A 24,142-nucleotide genomic window follows, 5' to 3' on the forward strand; every position below is an offset into this window, starting at 1 on the left:
GACTATACCAAAAAAATGCACCCTCAATCACACGATACGCTAAAGCAAACGTTAGACATGGTTATGTCATACCACAAGAATCACCGGTCTACAAAAAATCAGAAAATTTTGAATTTTTCCATAATTATAATTGGTTTGGCGCAGTACATTCAATTGTTTAATATGATGCTATACTCGATTACACGATTAGTCGAGTCTAATAAGAATCTTTATTTTTATAGGAAACTTTGCAATCTCGATTGCGGTTTAAAACAAACCACTTTTATTCTTCTAACACAAAAAGTTCCTTCTGTCGAATATAATATCACAGGTCAAAGAAACACAATCCTCACACTTAAAAGTTCTAACGTAATTCCACTTTTGCAATGCAAAACCTTTTCATCACCTCTTTACCTGCTAGAAAATCAGTGCTTCGAAAAAATAGCAAGCTATTACCAAAACAATTTACAATCTAAATTTATCCCACAGAATATTGTCATTTACAGCCAAAAAGATTGGACTAACTCTATAGATGAAATAAAATTTAACCAAATATTACATGACGCCGCCGAGAAATTTCAAGTTGAACAGCAGTTAATTTTTCAGATTTAGCACCACATGCACAATTACAAGCACATTTTTTACAGTTACATAACCAGAACACGAACAAAATCAATGATATATTTTTTAACGGAAGAGAAATTACCTTCGTCCGTCTCGACTGGCGTGATTTCTTCAACGTAAACTATCTAAAAGAATCCCTTAGCGGAAATCGTGGATACCCGTGGTACTCATTGAAAGAAAAAAGCATGATAAGGACATTCTTCAGTTTTCTACAATGTCTATTCGGACCATTTTGTCGCGTTTTTAACGCTCATAACTTAAAATCACTTTAAGGACCTAATATCACGTTATCAAAAGAATTTATCAGGATTTTTTGGGTATTGTTACCATTTTTAGACCGTTTTTCATGTGCTACAAACTGGCTCTAATAATTATAAACCAAGGTCCCCAAAGAAACAAAAATGAAGACACTAAATTGATGGTAGCACTCCACACTCTGCAACTGTATTGAATTTATTTAAAAAAGTTTGAAACTTTCTACAAGAATTTTTCATCTCCGAAACACAATAACCCTAACAAACATATAGCCACTCCCATCTATGATTGCTATGAACTACCAATAGAGTCAAAACCAAAACATGATTTCAAGGGATTATAATTATACACTTCTAAATCGCATAAATCTAGACGCTCACATGCTATTGCACTCTCCAAGGATTTCTTCGAGGATGACATTGAATAGCCGGAAATCCCGGTGGAACTCAGTTTAAGTCTACTAAGCACTCGTGGATAACACTTATTTTGTTTCAGAGATACCACAGCACTCCACAGGATGCAGGCTCACCGATCGCTTCAAATTTCGAGCAGACTAAATATGATAAGACCAAGCTGGACATCGAAGACATTCTTCCTTCACCATTGACGCCGCTGTTGCTGCCCCCTCCAGTACCAGAACCCGGAATTTGCAAACGCTGGCCTTCTTCACGATGGCACACTTTCATCCAGAGCCACAGTCTGCGGACACAGCAACATACACGCGAGTGAATCCCCTGTCTTCGCCCGCCACTTCTTCCACATCGTCACGGGAACTACGTTTTTTCATTGGGAGCGACAGAAACTCCCTGACGGCTACTGTAGGACCTATCAGGTCGTCACAACAACCGCTCCTACAGGGGCAAAAACCGTTGTAACAGCCACCACAACAACATGAACCTCCACGCAGCTAATCTTCGGCAGATTAGGTTGCTGCAAAGCAATAGGGTTGATCAACATCAGTAACGTTTGTCCCAAACTGGGCATGTTCTGTAAGAATTCGTGGTCCTCATTCCCGCTCGAGACCAGTCACCTACCTTTTACCTGTGATGCCAACACCAGCATCACAGCCTACAAATGTACACTAGCTGAGATATAGAGTACTCACAAAATATCCACCTCGTCCTCGAGCGTCCTTCCCCTAACCTCTTCTTTATGATCTTTAACTCGATGGACTACTGCGCGTGCATGGTTCCTTCGCCACAAAGACGTCCTATGACAACTACGCATGAAATCTACCCTGTGCGTGCTTCGCCGATACAAGCTTCACAGTCGCCTGCTCGACTTACAGTTAGCCCACCATGAGGATCCTAGACCTCATCTTCGAAATCCAGAGTAAATCCTCCTCTCTACTCTTACTCAGAGTTTTTTCATGGAACATCTGGCCCGAATTTTAAGTTCCATCATTTAACAAAACTTCTATTCATTAACACGGAGCACCGTGTTCATGTCCCCGAGAGGATAAACTGTGTTTCGACGGTTTCTCGCCATACGTTGATGCAAACGGTCATATCTTGCTCACTCGGGCAACTTGAAAAAGAGTACGTCGAAGAAGGGCAAGACAAGTATCTCTCTCAAATCACTTCTCGTTCACACCCCTCTATGCCATGACTCACAGGCCGATACCTGTTCCCATCAAATTCCTCCAGTGCCTAGAGTGAGGAGCCACAAAGTCTATGTATGGACACACTTTTAAGCCTTTTCTACAGACAAGCTAGCAATTAAAGAGACACATATCATAAATCATCTGTTGCTGATGCAGCCGCACTGCAATACAGATTTGTGCCCTCGGCCTCTCGTCGCTTGTCTTGCGCGGGACAAGGAAATCTTAGAATTCTTCGGGGAACCTGAAAATCGGGCCTTGATTTCGAATTTGAATTCCGTTAGTGGGCACGACCCCACCGCAATGGGCCACTGTCCCATCAACTAAAAGACGCACAGTTCTTAAAAAAATCTAAAACTCACTGTTGTCTTTCTTTTACTTGCTAAATTTTTTTAATGCTCACTCGAAGAACTGGACAAAATCAGCGCTTTTCTTTTTTCCTCTGATTGGAGATTATTCAGCAGGAATTAAACGTAGAAAATTTAAGGCATTAAGTATCTCGCACAGTAGCTAAAAAGATTGAATGTAGGCTGCTAAATCCGATCGGATCAAACCTTGTATCATTTGCTGATAAACAGAAATCTCCTTGTACAAACAAACAGAGACTACAGACTACAAGCGCTCCTCCAAATTGTAGCAAATCCTCACTAAAAGACACTGAGACAGTTGGGTATTCTAACAGGACTGACGTTAACGGCCAGTTTACACTGTAACTGGCACTCTCACTGCATCCACAACTGAAAAGATGTGGGTAATTCACTGACGACCCTAGTCATTACTTCACTCGACAGGGACTCCAGACGACGACACAAGTCAACACTATAACACACAAATGGGATGGAACATCCAACGTATTTCAGCTATAGACCCACGAATTCAGGTGAAAATTGATTTACCAAATTATTGTGAATAAATTGTTTTGTTCAACGCCAAAAGAGGTCATTTTGACTGTTGAATATATCGCGACGCCATGATATAACAACTTAGCAAATAGTTATCAACTCTAGCAGTAGAAAAACTGGATGTTCACCTCTAGCCAATCTGAGACTTAGAAGACACTGTTCTCTTTCATAAAGTACTAACTCCTCTAACAATAGTGAGTCAATTAAAAAAAATTTACAAAAATTTACAAAATTTTATAACTCAAAAACTGAATTTTTAGCTGACCCACTGATTGGTATGGGAAAAACTCGCCAATCCTTTCCACGAGAAAAATTTGCAGTACGCCCTAACAGTATCGGCTAAAATCAATTCGGTCTTCTTGGTCGCAACTCAGTTGCTCCTTTCTATCTCAAAAAGTTTGCTCTCTCGCTTTCATACCTGCTCTCAACTGTCTCTCATCTCGTAACTCTTTAACTTCACTTCTTTCAATTTTCACAAGCTTCTTTTTCTTCTTGACTTTTTAGCAGTTTTCTTGACAGTTTTTAACAAAAGATATCTCATTCATCTTTACTTCAACAGCTCACAGTAGAATAACCAACTTTTCAGCCCAAAGAAACACAACCATTTCAACTCACAGTAACTCTCTCTCAATAAACCAACTTTCAATTCACCGCGCTGAAAATTCTTACTTCTCAATAATCAATCAGGTATGCAAATAACTTCTCAACAGACATGTTAAATTCTATTTCAATAAACCCCCTACGCGGCACTTTCCGATACATAGAGAGTTTCAAAACAAAACGTTATATATTTCAAAGAATTTCACAATTTTATAGTCACACACTTGTTGCCAATGGGTTTTTTATATTAGAGTTTTTAATAACGATCATATTGCCCTTCTACCTCCAAATTTTTCCGCCACAAGAAACTTCAAAAATCTCGGAACTACTTTATACTGATATAGTTTACACAATACTTTTAGACGCTATTGCGGCTTTTTATGATATTAAGTGTGTTAAAGACCTATTTAAAGTGGATGAAAAGCTACAACAATACAGCAATAACAAATTACGTTATCAACAATAGCACGAAGTCCCATGAACCAGCACAACGTCCTCCCACCAGCAATCCTATTTAGTTTACCTCTTTTGATCTCTTAGTAATGGTAATCCCTTCTTTTCAGCGCTATGAAATTTTTTCAGGCGATAACTTTTCCTTTAACATGATTAACGTGATAATTTTTCTACAAACATTAGTTTCATAATTGCAACCCCAATTCACAATCCAACACACACCGCAGGGATCTGCCGTTTACAAACGCACTAACCTGTTCCTATGGTGACGGTTCTAAACAATCAACCCCAAAAAAAATCCTCGTTCAAAATTAAATAAAATATCACTGGTACAAGAGCCGAGGAATACCTTACAAAGTCATTACTTCTACCAAATCTACAGATAGAACTCGTTCTACTGGACGTTCTCCATCACTTTACCCCATAGTAAAGAAATTGTACCAGCAAACAAAGTCAAGCGCAAGCACACCAAGCCCAAACTCAACACCAACAACAAATAAACACCCAAACCTATTCCCCTCTCAGGCTTTATTCCAAACATTTTTCAACTGACATCACTTATACCTGTTCCACCACGAGCAACCCAACCGAAACTAATTAACTCTTCTAACACAACGCAAATTTCAACTCAACCAATCAATTTCGCTAAAACAGATAAAACTCACAGATCAGAACTACCACAACTAAAACACACGGTATCAACCGTAAACGAACCAGAAGACACTAGTCCTATGTCAGATATTACAATTTCAGAGCCACTAAGCTCTCAGTTTTCGTCCCCAAAACCCTCGCTAACTATGAATTACCCATTGAATCCACCATATGGACAAATAACAAAATATTGAATGCTTACCCTCACGAGCTCACTGGAATACTTTGTTTAATATAGTCAATTGATCACCTTCATTTCAAAGTTCAGATCATTTTAGTTTCCAAGGTACTCCACAACAATGAACACTGAGCTCAAATTCTCCAACTTCTGTTCCAGATCAATTTTTTCAACTTTGTATCGGTAAACAATCAGAAACTACAAGAAACTCTCCTACTTTACCTCTAAAACTTTACCCAAAAATTTAGTACCCCCTCCCGCCCTCTTCCGATATTAAAAAAACCTGGAAAAACTACATAACTGGGCTACACAGAGGATAACAAAATCATATAAAATAAAATCTGTACGGAATCAAAGAGAACATGACCTACTCAAACAATCAAAAATCAGTTTCTCAGTTGATATAACTGTTGAAGAAGACAAACTAATTTTTCATCCACAAACCGGAGATCCAACAATTTTTCGCGTCAAAACAAACACCTCAACATTCATTTGTCAGGAAATTCGCTATAAATTTGACCGGTACACAATGAACACAGTAGGATACATTGTATTCTATAATTCAGTTTCCGGATTTTCTTACACACGCCCACTACATTTTTTTTATTATGTTCCAGACTAATTTATTCTTTTCTTTCTCAATACATTTTAAACAACCAGTCACGATTTAAAAAAACGTAACCATTCCCCTACAACATCCGAAGTAAAAGATCTCACCGCGACAAATTTTGACTTCTCTCTACCACATATTACAAATATGCAGTATTATAAGCTCTATAAAATTTGTGAATGGAAGATCAAACCAGCGGATTTTCAAATCTTATCTTCCCAAATGGCAATATTTTCACAAATTTGAACACTTCAAGTGCAATCACATGCCATAAACCTAAAACTCAGCCACAAAGAAAGCTTTTGCCAGAAGATCTCACTTAAAACAGGCTTCAGTTTGGATCATGACAGTTGGTAATTTAACAACTTGGAAAGATCTTTCTTCCCAACAGAAATTGAAGCTCTTAGAGAGCTTGAACGCATTGGTCACATAAAAAACATCATTTTCACCCACAGTCCGTTTTCAATTTTTTAATTAGATCGTTATCGCCCTTCCGTCTTCCGACACAGAACTCTGGTATATAATCCAAGGGACCATGATTAGATCCAAACCCACAGATAACCCGAGGGCTAACCTAAACATGAAAAAAAATCAAATTAGGCATATCATGTCATCCACACACTGGGATGGTCACTCTAATTAACTAATATACAGTCAACTTTGACGTAAAGTCAGAAAGAGTCTACTATTGCAAAACACGCCGAAAATGTAATTTTGAAACTGGGTGCTGTCCACCAAACCAACGCTATTGGAGCAACAGTTATTGGGAACTAAATGATTACTGTCGAAGTTTTGATGTCGGTAAATCAGACGGCTGAACGATTAAATTTCAAAAACGGTGTTTTCTTGAAACACTCACAAATAACGAATCTAAATCTGGGCACACCCATAATGCACGTATGTACACAGATTGCTTTCAAGACCATCTCTATGATGAATCTGCACCTTCTAGCTTCGAAGTACTAACTAAACCTATATAAATGTAAAGAGGACCGTCCTTATTATGCTACACAATATCAGGATATTTTTTTAATACAAAGAAAGTTTTAGTTTTGACAGAGGTAAACCTTCCGCCAAAAAATCCACATTCAAAATTAAATAAAATATCACTGGTACAAGAAACCGAGGAATACCTTACACAGTCGTTACTTCTTCCAAATCTACAGATAGAACTCGCTCTACTGGACACTCTCCCCCACTTTACGCCATAATAAAAAACTCCTGCGCCACCAAGAGCACCACAACCGGAACTAATAAACTGTTCTAACACACCGCAAATTTCAACTCAACCTATCCGTTTTGCTAAAACAGATAAAACTCTGAGATCAGAACTACCACACTAAAACACACGGAATCAACCGTAAAGAAACCACAAGTCATTAATCCTATCTCAGATAGTTCAAATTCAGAGCCACTAAGCTCTCAGTTTTCTTCCCCAACTCCCTCGCAAACTGTAAATTACCCATTTAAGCCAACACATGGACAAATAACAAAATATTGAATGCTTACCCTCACAAGCTCACTGGAGTCCTTTGTTTAATTTAGTCAATTGATCACCTTCATTTCAAAGTTCAGAACAACTTAGTTGCCAAGGTACACCACAATACTAACACTGAGCTCAAATTCTCCAACTTTTGATCCAGATCAATTTTTCACCTCTGTATAGATAAACCATCAAAAACTACAAAAAATTATATTACTTTACCTCTAAAACTTTACCCAAAAATTTAGTACCCCCTCCCGCCCTCTTCCGATATTAAAAAAACATGGAAAACTACATAACTGGCTACACAGAGGATAACAAAATCATATAAAGAATAAAATGTGTACAGAAACAAAGAGAACATGACCTACTCAAACAATCAAAAATCAGTTTCTCAGTTGATATAACTGTTGAAGAAGACAAACTAATTTTTCATCCACAAACCAGAGATCCACCAATTTTTCGCGTCAAAACAAACACCTCAACCTTCATTTGGCAGGAAATTCACTATAAATTTGACCGGTACACAAAGAACACAGCAGGATACATAGTATTCTATAATCCACTTTCCGGATTTTCTTACACATGCCCACTACAATTTTTTTTATTATACTCCAGACTAATTTATTCTTTTCTTTCTCAATACATTTAAAACCACCAGCCACGGTTGACAAACGTAAGAATTCCCCTACAAGATCCGGATTACAAGATCTGACCAAGACAAAGTATGACTTCTCTCAACCACATAATACAAATATGCAGTTCTATAAGCTCAATAAAATTTGTGAATGGAAGATCAAACCAGCGGATTTTCAAATCTTATCTGCACAACATTTTCAAAGCTTTTGCCAGAAAATTTCACTAAAAACAGGCTTCAGATTGGATCATGACAGTTGGTATGTTAACAACTTGGAATGATCTTTCTTCCCAACAGAAATTGAAGCTCTTAGAGAGCTTGAACACTTTGGTCACATAAAAAACATCATTTTCACCCACAGTCCGTTTTTAATTTTTTAATTAGATCGTTATCGCCCTTCCGACTTCCGACACAGAACTCTGGTATATAATCCAAGGGACCATGATTAGATCCAAACCCACAGATAACCCGAGGGCTAACCTAAACATGAAAAAAATCAAATTAGGCATATCATGTCATCCACACACTGGGATGGTCACTCTAATTAACTAATATACAGTCAACTTTGACGTAAAGTCAGAAAGAGTCTACTATTGCAAAACACGCCGAAAGTGTAATTTTGAAACTGGGTGCTGTCCACCAAACCAACGCTATTGGAGCAACAGTTATTGGGAACTAAATGATTTTGATGTCGGTAGATCAGACGGCCGAATGAAAAAACCTCAAAAACGGTGTTTTCTTGAAACACTCACAAATAACGAAACTAAATCTGGGCACACCCATAATGCACGTATGTACACAGATTGCTTTCAAGACCATTTTTATGATGAAACTGCATCCTCTCGCTCCGAAGTACTAACTAAACTTAATATATAAATGTAAAGAGGACGTCCTTATTACGCTACACAATATCAGGATTTTTTTCACTACAAAGAAAATTTTAATTCTGACAGAGGTAAACCTTCCGCTGAGCTTAAAGATGTTCACTTGAATATACCAAATAATGCAACCTCAATCACAGGATACACTAAAGCAAACGTTAGATATGGTTTTGTTATACCACAAGAATCACCGGTCTACAAAAAATCAGAAAACTATAATTTTTTCAATAAACAATGTTGGTTTGGCGTAATACATTCAACTGTACAAAATGATGCTGTACTCGATTACACAATTAGTTGTGTCTGAATAGAAATGGACCAAAAGAGTCTTTCTTTTTATATGGAACTTTGCAATCTCAATTGCGATTTAAAATAAACCGCTTTTATTCTTCTTACACAAAAAATTCCTCCTCTCGGATATATGATCACAGTGGCCTGCTCGACTTACAGCCAGCCCACCATGAGGATCCCAATCCTCATCTTCGAAATACAGAGTAAATCCTCCTCTCTACTCTTTTTCAGAGCATTTTTCATGGAGCACCTGGCCAGTATTTTAAGTTCCATCAGTTCACAAATATTCTCGGCATTAACACGGAGCACCGTGGTCATGTCCCCGAGAAGATAAACTGTGTTTTGACGCCTCCTCGCCATACGTTGATACAAACGACCAGCTCTTGCTCACTCTAGCAACCGGAAGTTGAGTACATCGAAGAAGGTGAAGACAAGTACCTCCCTCTTGAATGCGCTGATTTTTCGATCAACCCAAGCTTCACAGAACCATTTTGACACAAGTCAAAAAACCTATTTGCTCTGGCTGACCGCAAAAACAACTATCTCAACACCATAATCATTAGAGTCGTAGCCCCTAACCAAATTTATTGGAAATACAATCTTTTCTAGCTCAAGTTTAGTTTTTTTTGCATACTACACAATTGGATGTAAATACAGCTACATTATCAATCCGAACTACTGTTAGGGCACCCTACGAGATTTTGATGGCATTACAAATCACTTCTTGCTCACACCACTCTATGCCAAGACTCACAGGCCGATAAATGTTCCCATCGAATTCGTGCAGTGCGTAGAGTGGGGAGCCACAAAACCTATGTATGGACACCCATTTAACATATTCTACTGTGAATGAATCGCAGACAAGCTAGCGACTAAAGAGCCGGCGCCAGAGGAGACACAAATCATAAATCTTCTGTTGGTGATGCAGCCACAATGCAACACAAGTTTATGCCCTCGGGCTCTCGCCGCTTTTCTTGCGCGGCACAAGACTTATTGGATTTCTTCAGGAACCCTGAAAATCGGACCCTTTATTTCGAATTTGGATTCCGTTAGTAGGCACGACTTCACCACAATGGCCACTGTAAAAATTGACGTGAAGTGAGAAGGTGTCTACAATTGCAAAGCACGTACAAAATATTATTTCGAAACAGGGAAGTGTCCACCAAACCACGCTAATAAAGCAAAAGTCATTTGGGAATCAATTGATGACTGACAAGTAGATTAGACGGCCGAATGATAAAACTCCCAAAACGATGTTTTCTTGAAACACCAACAAATAACGAATCTAAATCTGGGCACACCCATGTGCACGTATTTGAACAGGTTGCATTTCAAGACCATACTTGTGGCGAATCTGCACTCTCTCGCTTCGAAGTACTAACTAAACCTATATATATATATATATATATATATATATATATATATATAAATATATATATGTATGTAAAGAGGACCATCCTTTTTAGGCTACACAAGATCTGGATATTTTTATTCAATGCAAAGAAAATATTAATTTTGAGGAAGGTAAACCTTCCGCTGAACTTGAAGATGTACCCATGACTATACCAAAAAATGCACCCTCAATCACACGATACACTAAAGCAAACGTTAGATATGGTTATGTCATACCACAAGAATCACCGGTCTACAAAAAATCAGAAAATTTTGAATTTTTCCATAATTAAAATTGGTTTGGCGCAGTACATTCAATTGTTTAATATGATGCTATAGTCGATTACACGATTAGTCGAGTCTAATTAGAATCTTTATTTTTATAGGAAATTTTGCGATCTCGATTGCGGTTTAAAACAAACCACTTTTATTCTTCTAACACAAAAAGTTCCTTCTGTCGAATATAATATCACAGGTCAAAGAAACACAATCTTCACACTTAAAAGTTCTAACGTAATTCCACTTTTGCAATGCAAAACCTTTTCATCACCTCTTTACCTGCTAGAAAATCAGTGCTTCGAAAAAATAGCAAGCTACAACCAAAACAATTTACAATCTAAATTTACCCCACAGAATATTGTCATTTACAGCCAAATAGATTGGACTAACTCTTGAGATGAAATAAAATTTAACCAAAGAGCAGTTAATTTTTCAGATTTAGCACCACATGCACAATTACAAGCACATTTTTCACAGTTACATAACCAGAACACGAACAAAATAAATAATATATTTTTTAACGGAAGAGAAATTTTCTTCGTCCGTCTCGACTGGCGTGATTTCTTCAACGTAAACTATCTAAAAGAATCCCTTAGCGGGATTCGTGGATACCCGTGGTACTCATTAAAAAAAAGCATGATAAGGACATTCTTCAGTTTTCTACAATGTCTATTCGGACCATTTTGTCGCGTTTTTAACGCTCATAACTTAAAATCACTTTAAGGACCTAATATCACGTTATCAAAAGAATTAATCAGGATTTTTTGGGTATTGTTACCATTTTTAGACCGTTTTTCATGTGCTACAAACTGGCTCTAATAATTATAAACCAAGGTCCCCAAAGAAACAAAAATGAAGACACTAAATTGATGGTAGCACTCCACACTCTGCAACTGTATTGAATTTATTTAAAAAAGTTTGAAACTTTCTACAAGAATTTTTCATCTCCGAAACACAATAACCCTAACAAACATATAGCCACTCCCATCTATGATTGCTATGAACTACCAATAGAGTCAAAACCAAAACATGATTTCAAGTGATTATAATTATACACTTCTAAATCGCATAAATCTAGACGCTCACATGCTATTGCACTCTCCAAGGATTTCTTCGAGGATGACATTGAATAGCCGGAAATCCCGGTGGAACTCAGTTTAAGTCTACCAAGCACTCGTGGATAACACTTATTTTGTTTCAGAGATACCACAGCACTCCACAGGATGCAGGCTCACCGATTCCTCCAAATTTCGAGCAGACGAATTATGATCTGACCAAGCTGGACATCGAAGATATTCTTCCTTCAGCATTGACGCCGCTGTTGCTGCCCCCTCCAGTGCCAGAACCCGGAAGTTGCAAACGCTGGCCTTCTTCACGATGGCACACTTTCATCCAGAGCCACAGTCTGCGGACACAGCAACATACACGCGAGTGAATCCCCTGTCTTCGCCCGCCACTTCTTCCACATCGTCACGGGAACTACGTTTTTTCATTGGGAGCGACAGAAACTCCCTGACGGCTACTCTAGGACCTATCAGGTCGTCACAACAACCGCTCCTACATGGGCAAAAACCGTTGTAACAGCAACCACAACAACATGAACCTGCACGCAGCTAATCTTCGGCAGATTAGGTTGCTGCAAAGCAATAGGTTGATCAACATCAGTAACGTTTGTCCCGAACCGGGCATGTTCTGTAAGAATACGTGGTCCTCATTCCCGCTCGAGACCAGTCACCTACCTTTTACCTGTGATGCCAACACGAGCGTCACAGCCTACAAATGTACACTAGCTGAGATATAGAGTACTCACAAAATATCCACCTCGTCCTCGAGCGTCCTACCCCTAACCTCTTCTTTATGATCTTTATATCGATGGACTACTGCGCGTGCATGGATCCTTTGCCACAAAGACGTCCTATAACAACTACGCATGAAATCTACCCTGTGCGTGCTTCGCCGATTCAAGTCTCACAGTCGCCTGCTTGACTTACAGTTAGCCCACCATGAGGATCCTAGACCTCATCTTCGAAATCCAGAGTAAACCCTCCTCTCTACTCTTACTCAGAGTTTTTTTCATGGAACACCTGGCCCGAATTTTAAGTTCCATCATTTAACAAAACTTCTATTCATTAACACGGAGCACCGTGTTCATGTCCCCGAGAGGATAAACTGTGTTTCGACGGTTCCTCGCCATACGTTGATGCAAACGGCCATCTCTTGCTCACTCGGGCAACTTGAAAAAGAGTACGTCGAAGAAGGGCAAGACAAGTATCTCTCTCAAATCACTTCTCGTTCACACCCCTCTATGCCATGACTCACAGGCCGATAACTGTTCCCATCAAATTCCTCCAGTGCCTAGAGTGAGGAGCCACAAAGTCTATGTATGGACACCCTTTTAAGCCTTTTCTACAGACAAGCTAGCAATCAAAGAGACACATATCATAAATCATCTGTTGGTGATGCAGCCGCACTGCAATACAGATTTGTGCCCTCGGGCTCTCGTCGCTTGTCTTGCGCGGGACAAGGAAATCTTAGAATTCTTCGGGGAACCTGAAAATCGGGCCCTTGATTTCGAATTTGAATTACGTTAGTGGACACGACCCCACCGCAATGGGCCACTGTCCCATCAACTAAAAGCCGCACAGTTCTTAAAAAATTCTAAAACTCACTGTTGTCTTTCTTTTACTTGCTAAATTTTTTTAATGCTCACTCGAAGAACTGGACAAAATCAGCTCTTTTATTTTTTCCTCTGATCGGAGATTACTCAGCAGGAATTAAACGTAGAAAATTTAAGGCATTAAGTATCTCGCACCGTAGCTGAAAAGATGGATTTACCTGAATGTAGGCTGCTAAATCCGATCGGATCAAACCTTGTATCATTTGCTGATAAACAGAAATCTCCTTGTACAAACAAACAGAGACTACAGACTACAAGCGCTCCTCAAAATTGTAGCAAATCCTCACTAAAAGACACTGAGACAGTTGGGTATTCTAACAGGACTGACGTTAACGGCCAGTTTACCCTGTAACTGGCACTCTCACTGCCTCCACAACTGAAAAGATGTGGGTAATTCACTGACGACCCTAGTGACTACTCCACTCGACAGGGACTCCAGACGACGACACAAGTCAACACTATAACACACAATGGGGATGGAACATCCAACGTATTTCAGCTATAGACCCACGAATTCAGGTGAAAATTGATTTACCAAATTATTGTGAATCAATTGTTTTGTTCAATGCCAAAAGAAGTCATTTTGACTGTTGAATATATCGCGACGCCATGATATAACAACTTAGCAAATAGTTATCAACTCTAGCAGTAGAAAAACTGGATGTTCACCTCTAGCCAATCTGAGACTGAGAAGACACTGTTCCCTTTCATAAAGTACTAACTCCTCTAACAATAGTGAGTCAATTAGAGTAGTTGCACGATGTGAATACCTCTGACTCCGGTGTTAACTCTATTATACTTAAAGTTTACCTTCAGTGTTTTATGTAGGTGGTTAGTCTGAGAGAAGTAGGCAAGTCTACTTAGCGCATAGAAATAAATAGCCTTTATTCTCTATATCTTAAGGCGGAAAAGATAGCCCATATCAGGTCTGCCTTACAACATAAAATCTTACCATAGCAATTTCTGATAGCATTTTAACCGCGAATATGTCCAAATAGTCTTTCGGTTTTGGATGCGATTTTTCTGCCCAATGGCTTATTGTTGTCAATCCTGAATAGGTCGAGGAATAAAGTGACGAAGAGGAAGAGCTGTAAAATCCAAAGTCAGTAGAATTTGAGGATGTCATCGGTGAATGGTAATTTCAATAGAGATCATTAAAAGCTTGCAATTTTAAAAAAAAACATACAAAAAATTTTTCTGACGCTAGAGCTCTTACACAGTTACAAACAATGATTCAGATTAGTCTTGAAAGTTCTGACAAGTTCAAGACAAAAACTATGCTGAAAGAAGTTATAATAGTTTAAGATAAGTATGATATTCAAAACTGTATGAAAAGAGTAATTTTGAGGATCAACAGCCGATAGAAAAAACTAATATCACGACAATCGGACAAAATGGTTACTAATAATACTAACAATTAAAGAAAAGGTGATGCCCATTTTAACCTGAAAAAATCACATTTTTGCCTAATATTGTTTTGCAAATAAGTATAAACCTTGTATTTATATCGATAACTACCGAGTACTTGTTTTGTCTAAAACGGAGAACTTTAACCTATAGTTAGAACACAAAGGAAAAAAGAAATATAGTTTTAAAAACGTCTCAAACCAAAATGGCTAATCATTGTTGTATAATTTTGACATTGTTCTACTCTCGAAGTGTGTTTAAACATCACTGGTAAATCAGTCGCTAGGCAATAAGCAGCCAAATTGCGAGTTGATAAGCAGCACAAATCGAAAAATTTTTAGGGATATAATTTCAAAATAAGGAAAGGAAGCCTTCAAGTTTAAGTAAAAAACAGGAAGACAAATTGATGGAGTTGGATAATGACAACGCTTCCGCAATCCAGTAATTTTCTACAATCTCTCGCAGCGTCCATCTTTGCTCCATCTCAGCTCCTCATCGCAGCGACAACTGATCGAGATAGAAATGATTTATAATAGACTCGTTGGATTTTTGGCGCGTTTTTGGCGCGATTGGAGGCGCGTTAATGTTTTTTGGCTCATAATATGTTCGACCTCGCTCATACACTTATACTTGAGTTATTGTCTATGAGAACTGAAATGGAGCAAGACTTCTTTCAAAATAAAAAGAGTGGTTGAAATTTGGTTATTTCAATTTTGATTGATTCGTAAATCAGGAAAATTTTTAAGAAAAATTAGTTAATATCAGCAAGATCAAATTTTTCTTCTTCACTACAATGAATACAAAACAAAATAAACGACAGATATGAATTCAGCTCTTATGCAGTTCCGTCGAGCAAAAAACTTAATAAAAATTAATTAGTTAATTTTTGCATTGAGATCCAGAAATCGATTTTTTTGGAGTAACACTTGTTATTTAGCATCTTTATTGTTATCAAGCTTGCGGTGCCTCTATTTAATATCGGTCGGAATCTAAATTTTTAAACTTGGTTTGAAAGGTTGAGAAGAAGTCCAAAAATAACCCTAAGGATCACTTCAAATTATAAAATGAGAATTCAATAACTACACCAAAACTAATTCAGTCTTATTCAGGAAAAACTATACAGGATAAACTTAGCCTGGGAGAACTCTATGACCTCAATCTAATCATAATGAAAAAAACTGCACATAAAGAAACTTAAAATTTTCGATTAAGTTTCTTGATAACATTTCTTGTCACAATCTTCGAAACTACTAGCGGACGGGGGCGAGGTTTTTGGGTAAATTTTTGTAAGAAATGCTGTGAATGCGGTGAATTTTTGTAAGAAATGCGGTGATTGCGGTGAATGCGGTGAAAATAAATATTTCACCGCTTTTCACCGCTTTTCTTACAAAAATTTACCGCAAAATTCACCGCAGTTCTTACAAAAAATCACCTCTTCGAATTTTTTTGTGGCTAATTAATGTAAGAAACGCGGTGAATGCGGTGAATGCGGTGAAAAAAAAAATAATTCACCACATTTCAACGCATTTCTTACAAAAATTCACCGCAAAATTCACTGCATTTCTTACAAAAATTCACCGCATCTGATTTCCAAAGTTTACTAAATCTAATTTAAATTCACAAGAACTTTTCAAGATGTTATTGACAGTTGGTGCAGTGGACTAAGCAGCTGAAGGAATGCAGGAGGTCAGAGGCTCGAACCCATTCGGTAACGATTCTTTTTTGTAAGAATACAGAGAACGCTGTGAAAATAAATAATTCATCGCGATTCACCGCATTCACCGCAAAAACATGTAAGAAACACGCGGTGAAAATTTTTCTTTTTTCACCACATTTCACCGCATTTCATACAAAAATTCACCGCCCAACCTCAACCCGGGGGTTAAATATACGAGCAGTTAATAGTATCTTACTTGGCGCTATATAAATCGATGAAACTATGTAAAATTTAGAATATAATAAAAACTACAAAAAAATAATAACAGTTGAAATCAAATCTCAAAAAATCACTCAATTTTGGCAGAAAAAAAATTAACAGTACTAAAATCCTTTAACAGAAATAAATCTTCAACAGATAACATTTTATGGGTTTATTTAGAATTTGTTACAACTTCAATGAGACCTCATCTGCGGGCAAAATTCACTAGTTTCGTAGGTTTTTTTAAAGAAATTAAATATTGTTTAAGTCAAAAAATCATTAGTTATCAACAGACAAAGTACATTGACTTCAGTATAGCCATCCGTAAAGAGTGAAATGGAGATAGATAGCACAAAAAATACAAAAAAAAATCCAAAACTGTTTTAATCTAATAACCACGATGAGACCAAACTAGGCTGTTTATCATTAACGTGCAGCTGAAGTACGGATTCAACAGAAAATAGTTTAAAAAACAAGAAAAACCCGAGTGGACTGGGGATGGTTATCTTGTACGATCTTGTAGGATTCTGTCAGAATCTTACAAGAGGATGCATCGTCTTACAAGATTTTCTGACAGATTCTTATAAGATAAGCATTCGTCTTACAGGATTCTTACAAGATAGGCATTCGTCTTACAAGATTCTTACAAGATAGGCATTCGTCTTACAAGATTCTCACAAGATAGGCATTGGTCTTACAAAATTCTTACAAGATTAGCATTCGTGTTATATGATTCTTACAAGAGTAACCGTTGTCTTGCAGGAATCGAAATACACAGAACGACAATACACAGCGCGTAAAAAAATTTTTGGAGGTGACGCACATGACGAAAAAACATGTAATTTGATTTAAACAGTGTAAGTGTAAAATTTGAAAGTCAAAAACTTCTCCTTGAGTAACAAATTTACACCCAGTATTAAATGGAAAACACGAATATGGGTTTTTCTGTTCCTCCAGATTGAATACAATGAGAAAAAATCTATCTAGAAATAAATAATCCTGCATTTTTTTATTCATAAGGGCATAAAAAGTAAGAAAAAAATTATAATTTCATTCACGTTTTTTAGTTTTGTCAATAAATCAAAAGTAAAAGTTAATAATTTTGTACTGATGCTGTAAAAATTATCTTGAAAAGCAATTTTCTATGAAATTAATGAATCAAAATGTCACTAAAAAATACGCAACCAATTCTCAAAACTTCAATGCATTAAATGAAGAAAATTGCGCAAGAAAAACCAATGAGAATGCAGCTCAACCGGAACGAACTTGCAAGAAACCTACAAGATAACCCTTAATCTTGTATGATCTTACAAGATAGCCATCTTTTGTAAGAATTTTTTCAGAAGTTATAAGATAACCATCTTTTATAAGAATCTTGTAAGATCTTACAAGATAACCATTCTCTCTTGTCCAGGGAATTTTTTTTAAAAATTTACACAAATGTCCTTGAAATGTGAACAAAATCAGTCTGAAATGTGAAATGATCACACAAATTTAAATCTCGACAACTCAAAAAGTCGAAAAGAAAAAAATCGTTGCAACTTCTAGTTCTTCTAGTGGTGGGTTTTCTTGTGATACCATTCACTGCTCAAAAATGAAGTATCAAAAAAATTTGGAACAAAATTTCATGAACCGTGCTGAGCATATTGTACTTCCCTCAGAGAAAAAAGTGGTTTCGGAACAGAACTTTTTGTGCCCGACTAGCTTTATTGACCCAAGCTGCTCAAGGAGTCAGCTCCAACATCAAGTTTTTAGGACCGCACCATTCATCAATGCGTTTTTTGCGTATGGCTAAGATTGCCCGACTTTGTTTGAATAAGTTACTTTCTTTATTTTTCAATGAAAATGAACTATATTATACTCATGTTCACTGATTTCTCAGCGTTCAACCTCTCTGGAAAGAACTGAGAAAAAATATGACCAAAACACAATCATAAAATTTTGCTTAAATTTGTTTTTTAGCCGAAACCCCAAATCACTTGGCCTGAATTGATGTGGTTAAAGCACATCTATGCAAAGGGGACTAATTAATGAAGAAAAAAGAACCAAATGAATGCCAAATCTGATTACAATACTTTTTATCTGTTCTTTTGTGGTTTGGATGCATTGTGAGTGGTGGCTGAGCTTACTAACTCAGTAACCAAATTGAATAGCGCTTCAAGGCCAATTCATTAAAGATAGAATAGCATGAAGAGCAAAATTTAATGCTACATTCTATCGAAGTCATCTGGATTTGTGCACTTTGTTCAACACTTATATTCAGTAACTATTATTAGTACGCAATTTTCATACATAAAGTTAAACTCAAACTCGAACTACCTTAACCACCAGCAAAACAATACTACGACCTAACAGTATTGCATCAGTAACTGCGATTGGATTGCGAGTCAACCTGTTATTGATACAGAATATTCGACAAAACTTCTACATGGTTAAGAAACTTCTCATGACATCAAAGTTGCACTGAAAAATCGACATTATGAAAAAGTGTTCACATTCTGTTGAAATACTTATCTACAACCAATCAACAGTTCAATTTGACAAGAAAACTCACGTCACTAGCAACAAAAAAGGAGCTTGAAAAAATACCAGAAATCAGTTGAAACTCGTTAATTTGGTTATATTAAAATGACATACAGTGGGTATTGAAGCACAATTTCTTGAGTGGTAAATAACTTGTTCTCATGGGTTGTTTCTGTAGATTGTTCTGTAGATCGTGGGTTGTTTTTTTAGTGATCGTACAGTTTTAACTTCACTTTGACTTGTTGAAAAGAGATTTAACTTTCATATTCTCAAAACTTTTCTTCTGAGGAACGAAGTTCCTATGTGAGAGAAACTTTATGCAAAACATAAAAGTCAAGTTCTCTTACTGGCTTTAACGAAGCCTAGCAGAGTTCATAAATTGCGTTATTGAGCAATTGAAGGCGCTGAGAAGCACAAAGTGAGAATTTTGTTACATTTGTTAACTTTGATTATCGGTAAAAAGTCTCCGAAAATATTAGGACATCGGAGACGGAAATTCTTCGCCCTTACCAGTAGTTAGGACAGTTAAATAGAACTGGACATAGGTGTTTTTGCAATTTAAAATAATAATTTGGGTTATTAACCGAAACTCGAGCAAAATTTGATTGTTTAATTTCGATTTATTTTGTTATTCTGAAAGAAAAAAATTGTAATATAGCGAAGCTGAGCAATTAGTTAGCAACAAAGAATGAAACAGTAAGCTGCAGTATAGAGGATTATACAGTTCACAAAAATTAACTGCAAAAACACAATATACGGACAGATTTGAAACCGCTGATCGAACTGTGCTGTGTAAAGTTTTCCTTGACTTTGATAGGAGAGTTACATTTGATCCGCCGACCCGGAAATTGGAAGGCAAACTGCTCGCCAATCTGATGAAGAGACTGCCGAAGGCACCCCCAAAGAGAATCAAACAAATCAACAGCAACAGGCAATTGAGGCGAACAGAAGAGCGCAATTCAATAAAGAAATTGAAGTGCGAACCCTGTTTAAAGGAAATCAGCAAAGCAAAAGCAAACAGCCAACAGGCAATTCAAGCACAACCAACAGAGAGGAGCTTCAATCAGTAACTCACAGATTCGACAAGAAGCTTCAAGACTTAGTGGAAGAATTAAACACTAAACGAAGGCTTGGCTACAAAATATTTGAGGAATCAGATTGTCCCAACAAACTAAAGGTCTTCTACAAACAGACGGTTCAACTTCTTGAGGACGAAATACCAAAGCAACTGCTGCGTCGGAAAAAACTTGCACACTACGCAACAAGTTTTGTTGAATAACATCTGAGAAAGGCAAGGAAGTGTAAGGCAAGTTTGGACTATCATTGGCTCGCGTATATAAGCAAAAGTACGCAACCAGCAATGAATGCAGAGCAAAGCAACGAAGCTCAAGCAGTGAACGACAACGAGATTAACCACAACTACCCAATGGACAAGCCAGTTGCTCAAACAGTGCAAAATGGAGCAACAGCAAGCGGCCAAGAGACGGAGAATGCTTCGGAAACATTTTCAGCAAAGCAAAAGCGTAAGGAAAGGATGAAGAAAATCGATATCGAACTCAAAACCAAGATAGGATTAGAAGTGCCAAGGTTCAAGGGGAGGAGGCTAGGGCTGGAAATGCAAATGAAGGAACTGAAAACCAAGCATCAACTACTGGAGAAAGAGCGTGAGCTAGAGCGCAAAGTGATGCGACTAACATTAGAGAATGATGATGTTCGTTCACAATCAACTAGTGCTCGAGACAAATCACCCTTCAACTGGACTCCAAAAACGAGAAGTGTCTCAAACTGGATCAGTAGGATCGACCACCTTCTAACACCAGATCGATCAACAGCGGATTTCGAAGCAACCCCTGAAGTGAACAGGCATAGTCCCTTCTCACGATATCGCAATTCAGGAGACCGTTCCTCAAGTGTTCAAGACCGGGACGTATCCCCCAGAGCTGGTCTATCAAACAACAGTGGTTTTTCAGGTAGCAGTTATCTATCAAAGCTGAAGTTGAACAACTTCGAACGAAACCCTCTCGGGTGGGCGTAGTGGTCTAGTATGTTCATTGAAACAGGGGATCAACGACCAATACCAGACTCAGAGAAGATGAGCCATCTGAAGACTCTACTCGCAGGCAAGGCAAAGTCAGCAATCTCTGGAATGGGCTAATCTCGACAGTTCTATGGTGCTGCATGGAGCATTCTGGAGAGGAGTTTTGGAAGGCCTCATGTGATCATTGATGCACAACTGGAGAGTCTTTGCAAGGCTGTTCAGGTGAAATCGCACAACTCAACCGGTTTGATCAATTTCTCAGTTATTGTTTCGAACTTTGTGAATGTGCTCAAAGAGTACAAGCAGATTGGTGATCTGCAATCAAGCTCGACACTGTATTTGGCAGTAGATAAACTACTTCAAGTTCTCAAAGAGAAGTGGTGGTTCTATGTTGATGATGAAGACGAAGATTGGCCTGATCTGATTATGCTTTAAAAATTGCTATTTAGGATGGCATTCATGCCTGAAGGTATTTTTCTGCTTTCAAGGGAGAGCGAAGGGAAGAAGACCGTAGAAGCACTAATAGAGACAAACGGTTCTCGGAAACATCGAACTTCAATGCAATTTCGAACGTGAGAAACGAAGTAAAGGCAAAGCGATCACTGCCCGCTATTAGATAACACTCGTTTGGAACTGTTTGGAACTGACCACTATTCAGGAACTGTCCACTATTCAGGAACATGTGTGTGAATGATCGATACGCAGCAAGGAGGAAGCAACGCTTATGTTACGCATTGCTAGGCAAAGGACGTGTAATCAAAGATTGTAAAGTCATTGCGTCCGGTATCTTTGGATGCATCATAAGCACAACCAACTGCTACACTCAGAAAACCAAATGGACGAGGGCAAACACGCAGTTAACGTAAGCGCAGCATTAATCAACCAGAGTAGCGAAGTTACAAGTTTTCTTCAGACAGTTCCTGCCTCAATACAGAGCGGTGGCAACAGGCTGGACACAAATGGTTTGGTCGATCGTGGATCAATGGTTTCATTTATCGATCAAAGAGTGCAAGAGAAGTTAAGAGCCCAAGGCACCGATGTGACGCTCAACATTGCTGGTATACACGGAACGAAGGATCTGAGCACAGAAAAGGTTCCTCTCAAAGTAAAGGGACTACATTCAAAGGTGCATTCAATCGAAGCGTTTTCACACCCGTCATTGTCTTTGAGAAACGCAAACTACAACTACAACAAGCTTAAGCAAAGCTTCAATCACTTGAGTGTTCTACCCAACAAAAAATTCAACTTGATGGAAGTTTGCATCATCCTTGGTCAAGAAGTTTATGAGCTACCACACCCATTGGACTACAAGATAGGAACATGAAGTGAACCTTTTGCCGTTTTAACAGAGCTAGGATGGGTCGTCATTGGACCCATGACGGGCATGAGAAGACAAAAAGTTTGTCATTTCGCCTTCAATGAATATGTAAAAGTGGCTGAGAATATCCAAACCTGGTGGGACATAGAGACCTATTTTTGCGAACAAAACGTTGTCAGTCAGTCAAAGAAGGAAATGCAGGCACAAATGATGCTAGACAAAGTTCACAGACGAGCGGTACGAAGTGGGACTGCTGTGGAGTGAACCAGAACTAAACCTACCGAGCAACTACAGCTCAGCCTTGGGTCAATTTTATTTACTGGAGCGAAGACTTTAGAGGGAAGCAAACCTGAAAATTTTTTGTCATCAGTTAATAAATGCAGATGTAGAAAAAGAATTCGTCAGGATATTGAACGGGTCCGATGTGAAAGGCGCCTTCGGAAAGGAATGGTATTTTTCACACCATCCAGCGCAAAGTAAGGCGTGTTTGCAATGCTGCATCAAATTACAAAGAAATATGCATAACGATAAGCTACTAGCAGGACCTGATCTGCCACAAGGGTTGGTTGGAACAATATTCAGATTTCATGAATCAGGAATAGACCTAACCGCTGACATCGAATCGATGTTTCTACAAGTGCAAGTGCTATGTTCTTATGGCGTCCAAGGACTAAAGAACCAGTTCAAATTTATGAATATCAGCGCCATGTACTTGGAGCTAAGAGTTCTCCAACTTGTGCAAACTGAGTTCTCAAGCGAGTGGGACTGAACAACGGAGGAGAGCATCCGATTGCAGCAAAGGCAATGCAAGGCAGCTTCTACATGAACGATCTCATCAAATCCGTAGAAACCCATGAAGAAGCAATTGAGGTCTTCAATCAATTACTACCTCTTCTCTCACAACCTGGATTCGAACTGAAGAAGTGGATATACAACAACGATGCAGGTACCAAAGTGAACCCGGAAGACATGAAGTCAATCTGCAACAGGAAACAAGTCGAAGTGGAACCCAATACGGAGGGATCCTCAGTGCTAGGACTACAATGGACTGTTACTGGTGATATCTTCAAGTGTACAGAGGTGCGAACAAAGAAGTTGAAGCACCTATAACCACGAGAATGAATTTTTCAATGGTATCTTCAGTATTTTACGCGATCTGATTGTTTGCTCCGTTCAGTCTTCACAATTGACGACTCCTGAAAAGCATCTAAGAATGGGCAACATTGGGACAGCGAAGCGGAGTCTGGCGAAGTAGAAGAAATCCTGATCGGGAACAGCAACTTCAAATTTAAGCTGAAACTGGTATTGATAGAAGATACTTCAACAGAGAGAGGGACAAAACCGAACTTCATGTGTTTGCTGACGCATCTGAAGACTCGATGTGTACAGTGGCCTATCTGCATTCACAACCAAACGATTATACAGCTGACTTAGCATTTGTCATTG

General features: G+C 38.2%; 2 protein-coding genes across 2 annotated transcripts in view; both read right to left on the minus strand.

Moving 5' to 3' along the window:
- The window catches only part of LOC142348044 (uncharacterized), a 43,678-nt gene extending 29,060 nt beyond the window's left edge, over positions 1–14,618 (minus strand). The window contains exon 1 of the mRNA XM_075399211.1: positions 14,445–14,618. Coding sequence (XP_075255326.1) covers positions 14,445–14,618 — 174 coding nt within the window. The remainder of the gene's footprint in view (positions 1–14,444) is intronic.
- LOC142348172 (ras-related protein Rab-14-like) overlaps positions 1–24,142 on the minus strand; it is a 419,162-nt gene that overhangs the window by 275,091 nt on the left and 119,929 nt on the right. The gene's annotated exons all lie outside the window — the stretch shown is intronic.

This window comes from Convolutriloba macropyga, chromosome 10 (genome assembly GCF_964194025.1).
Source record: "Convolutriloba macropyga chromosome 10, txConMacr16.3, whole genome shotgun sequence".
NCBI lineage: Eukaryota > Metazoa > Xenacoelomorpha > Acoela > Convolutidae > Convolutriloba > Convolutriloba macropyga.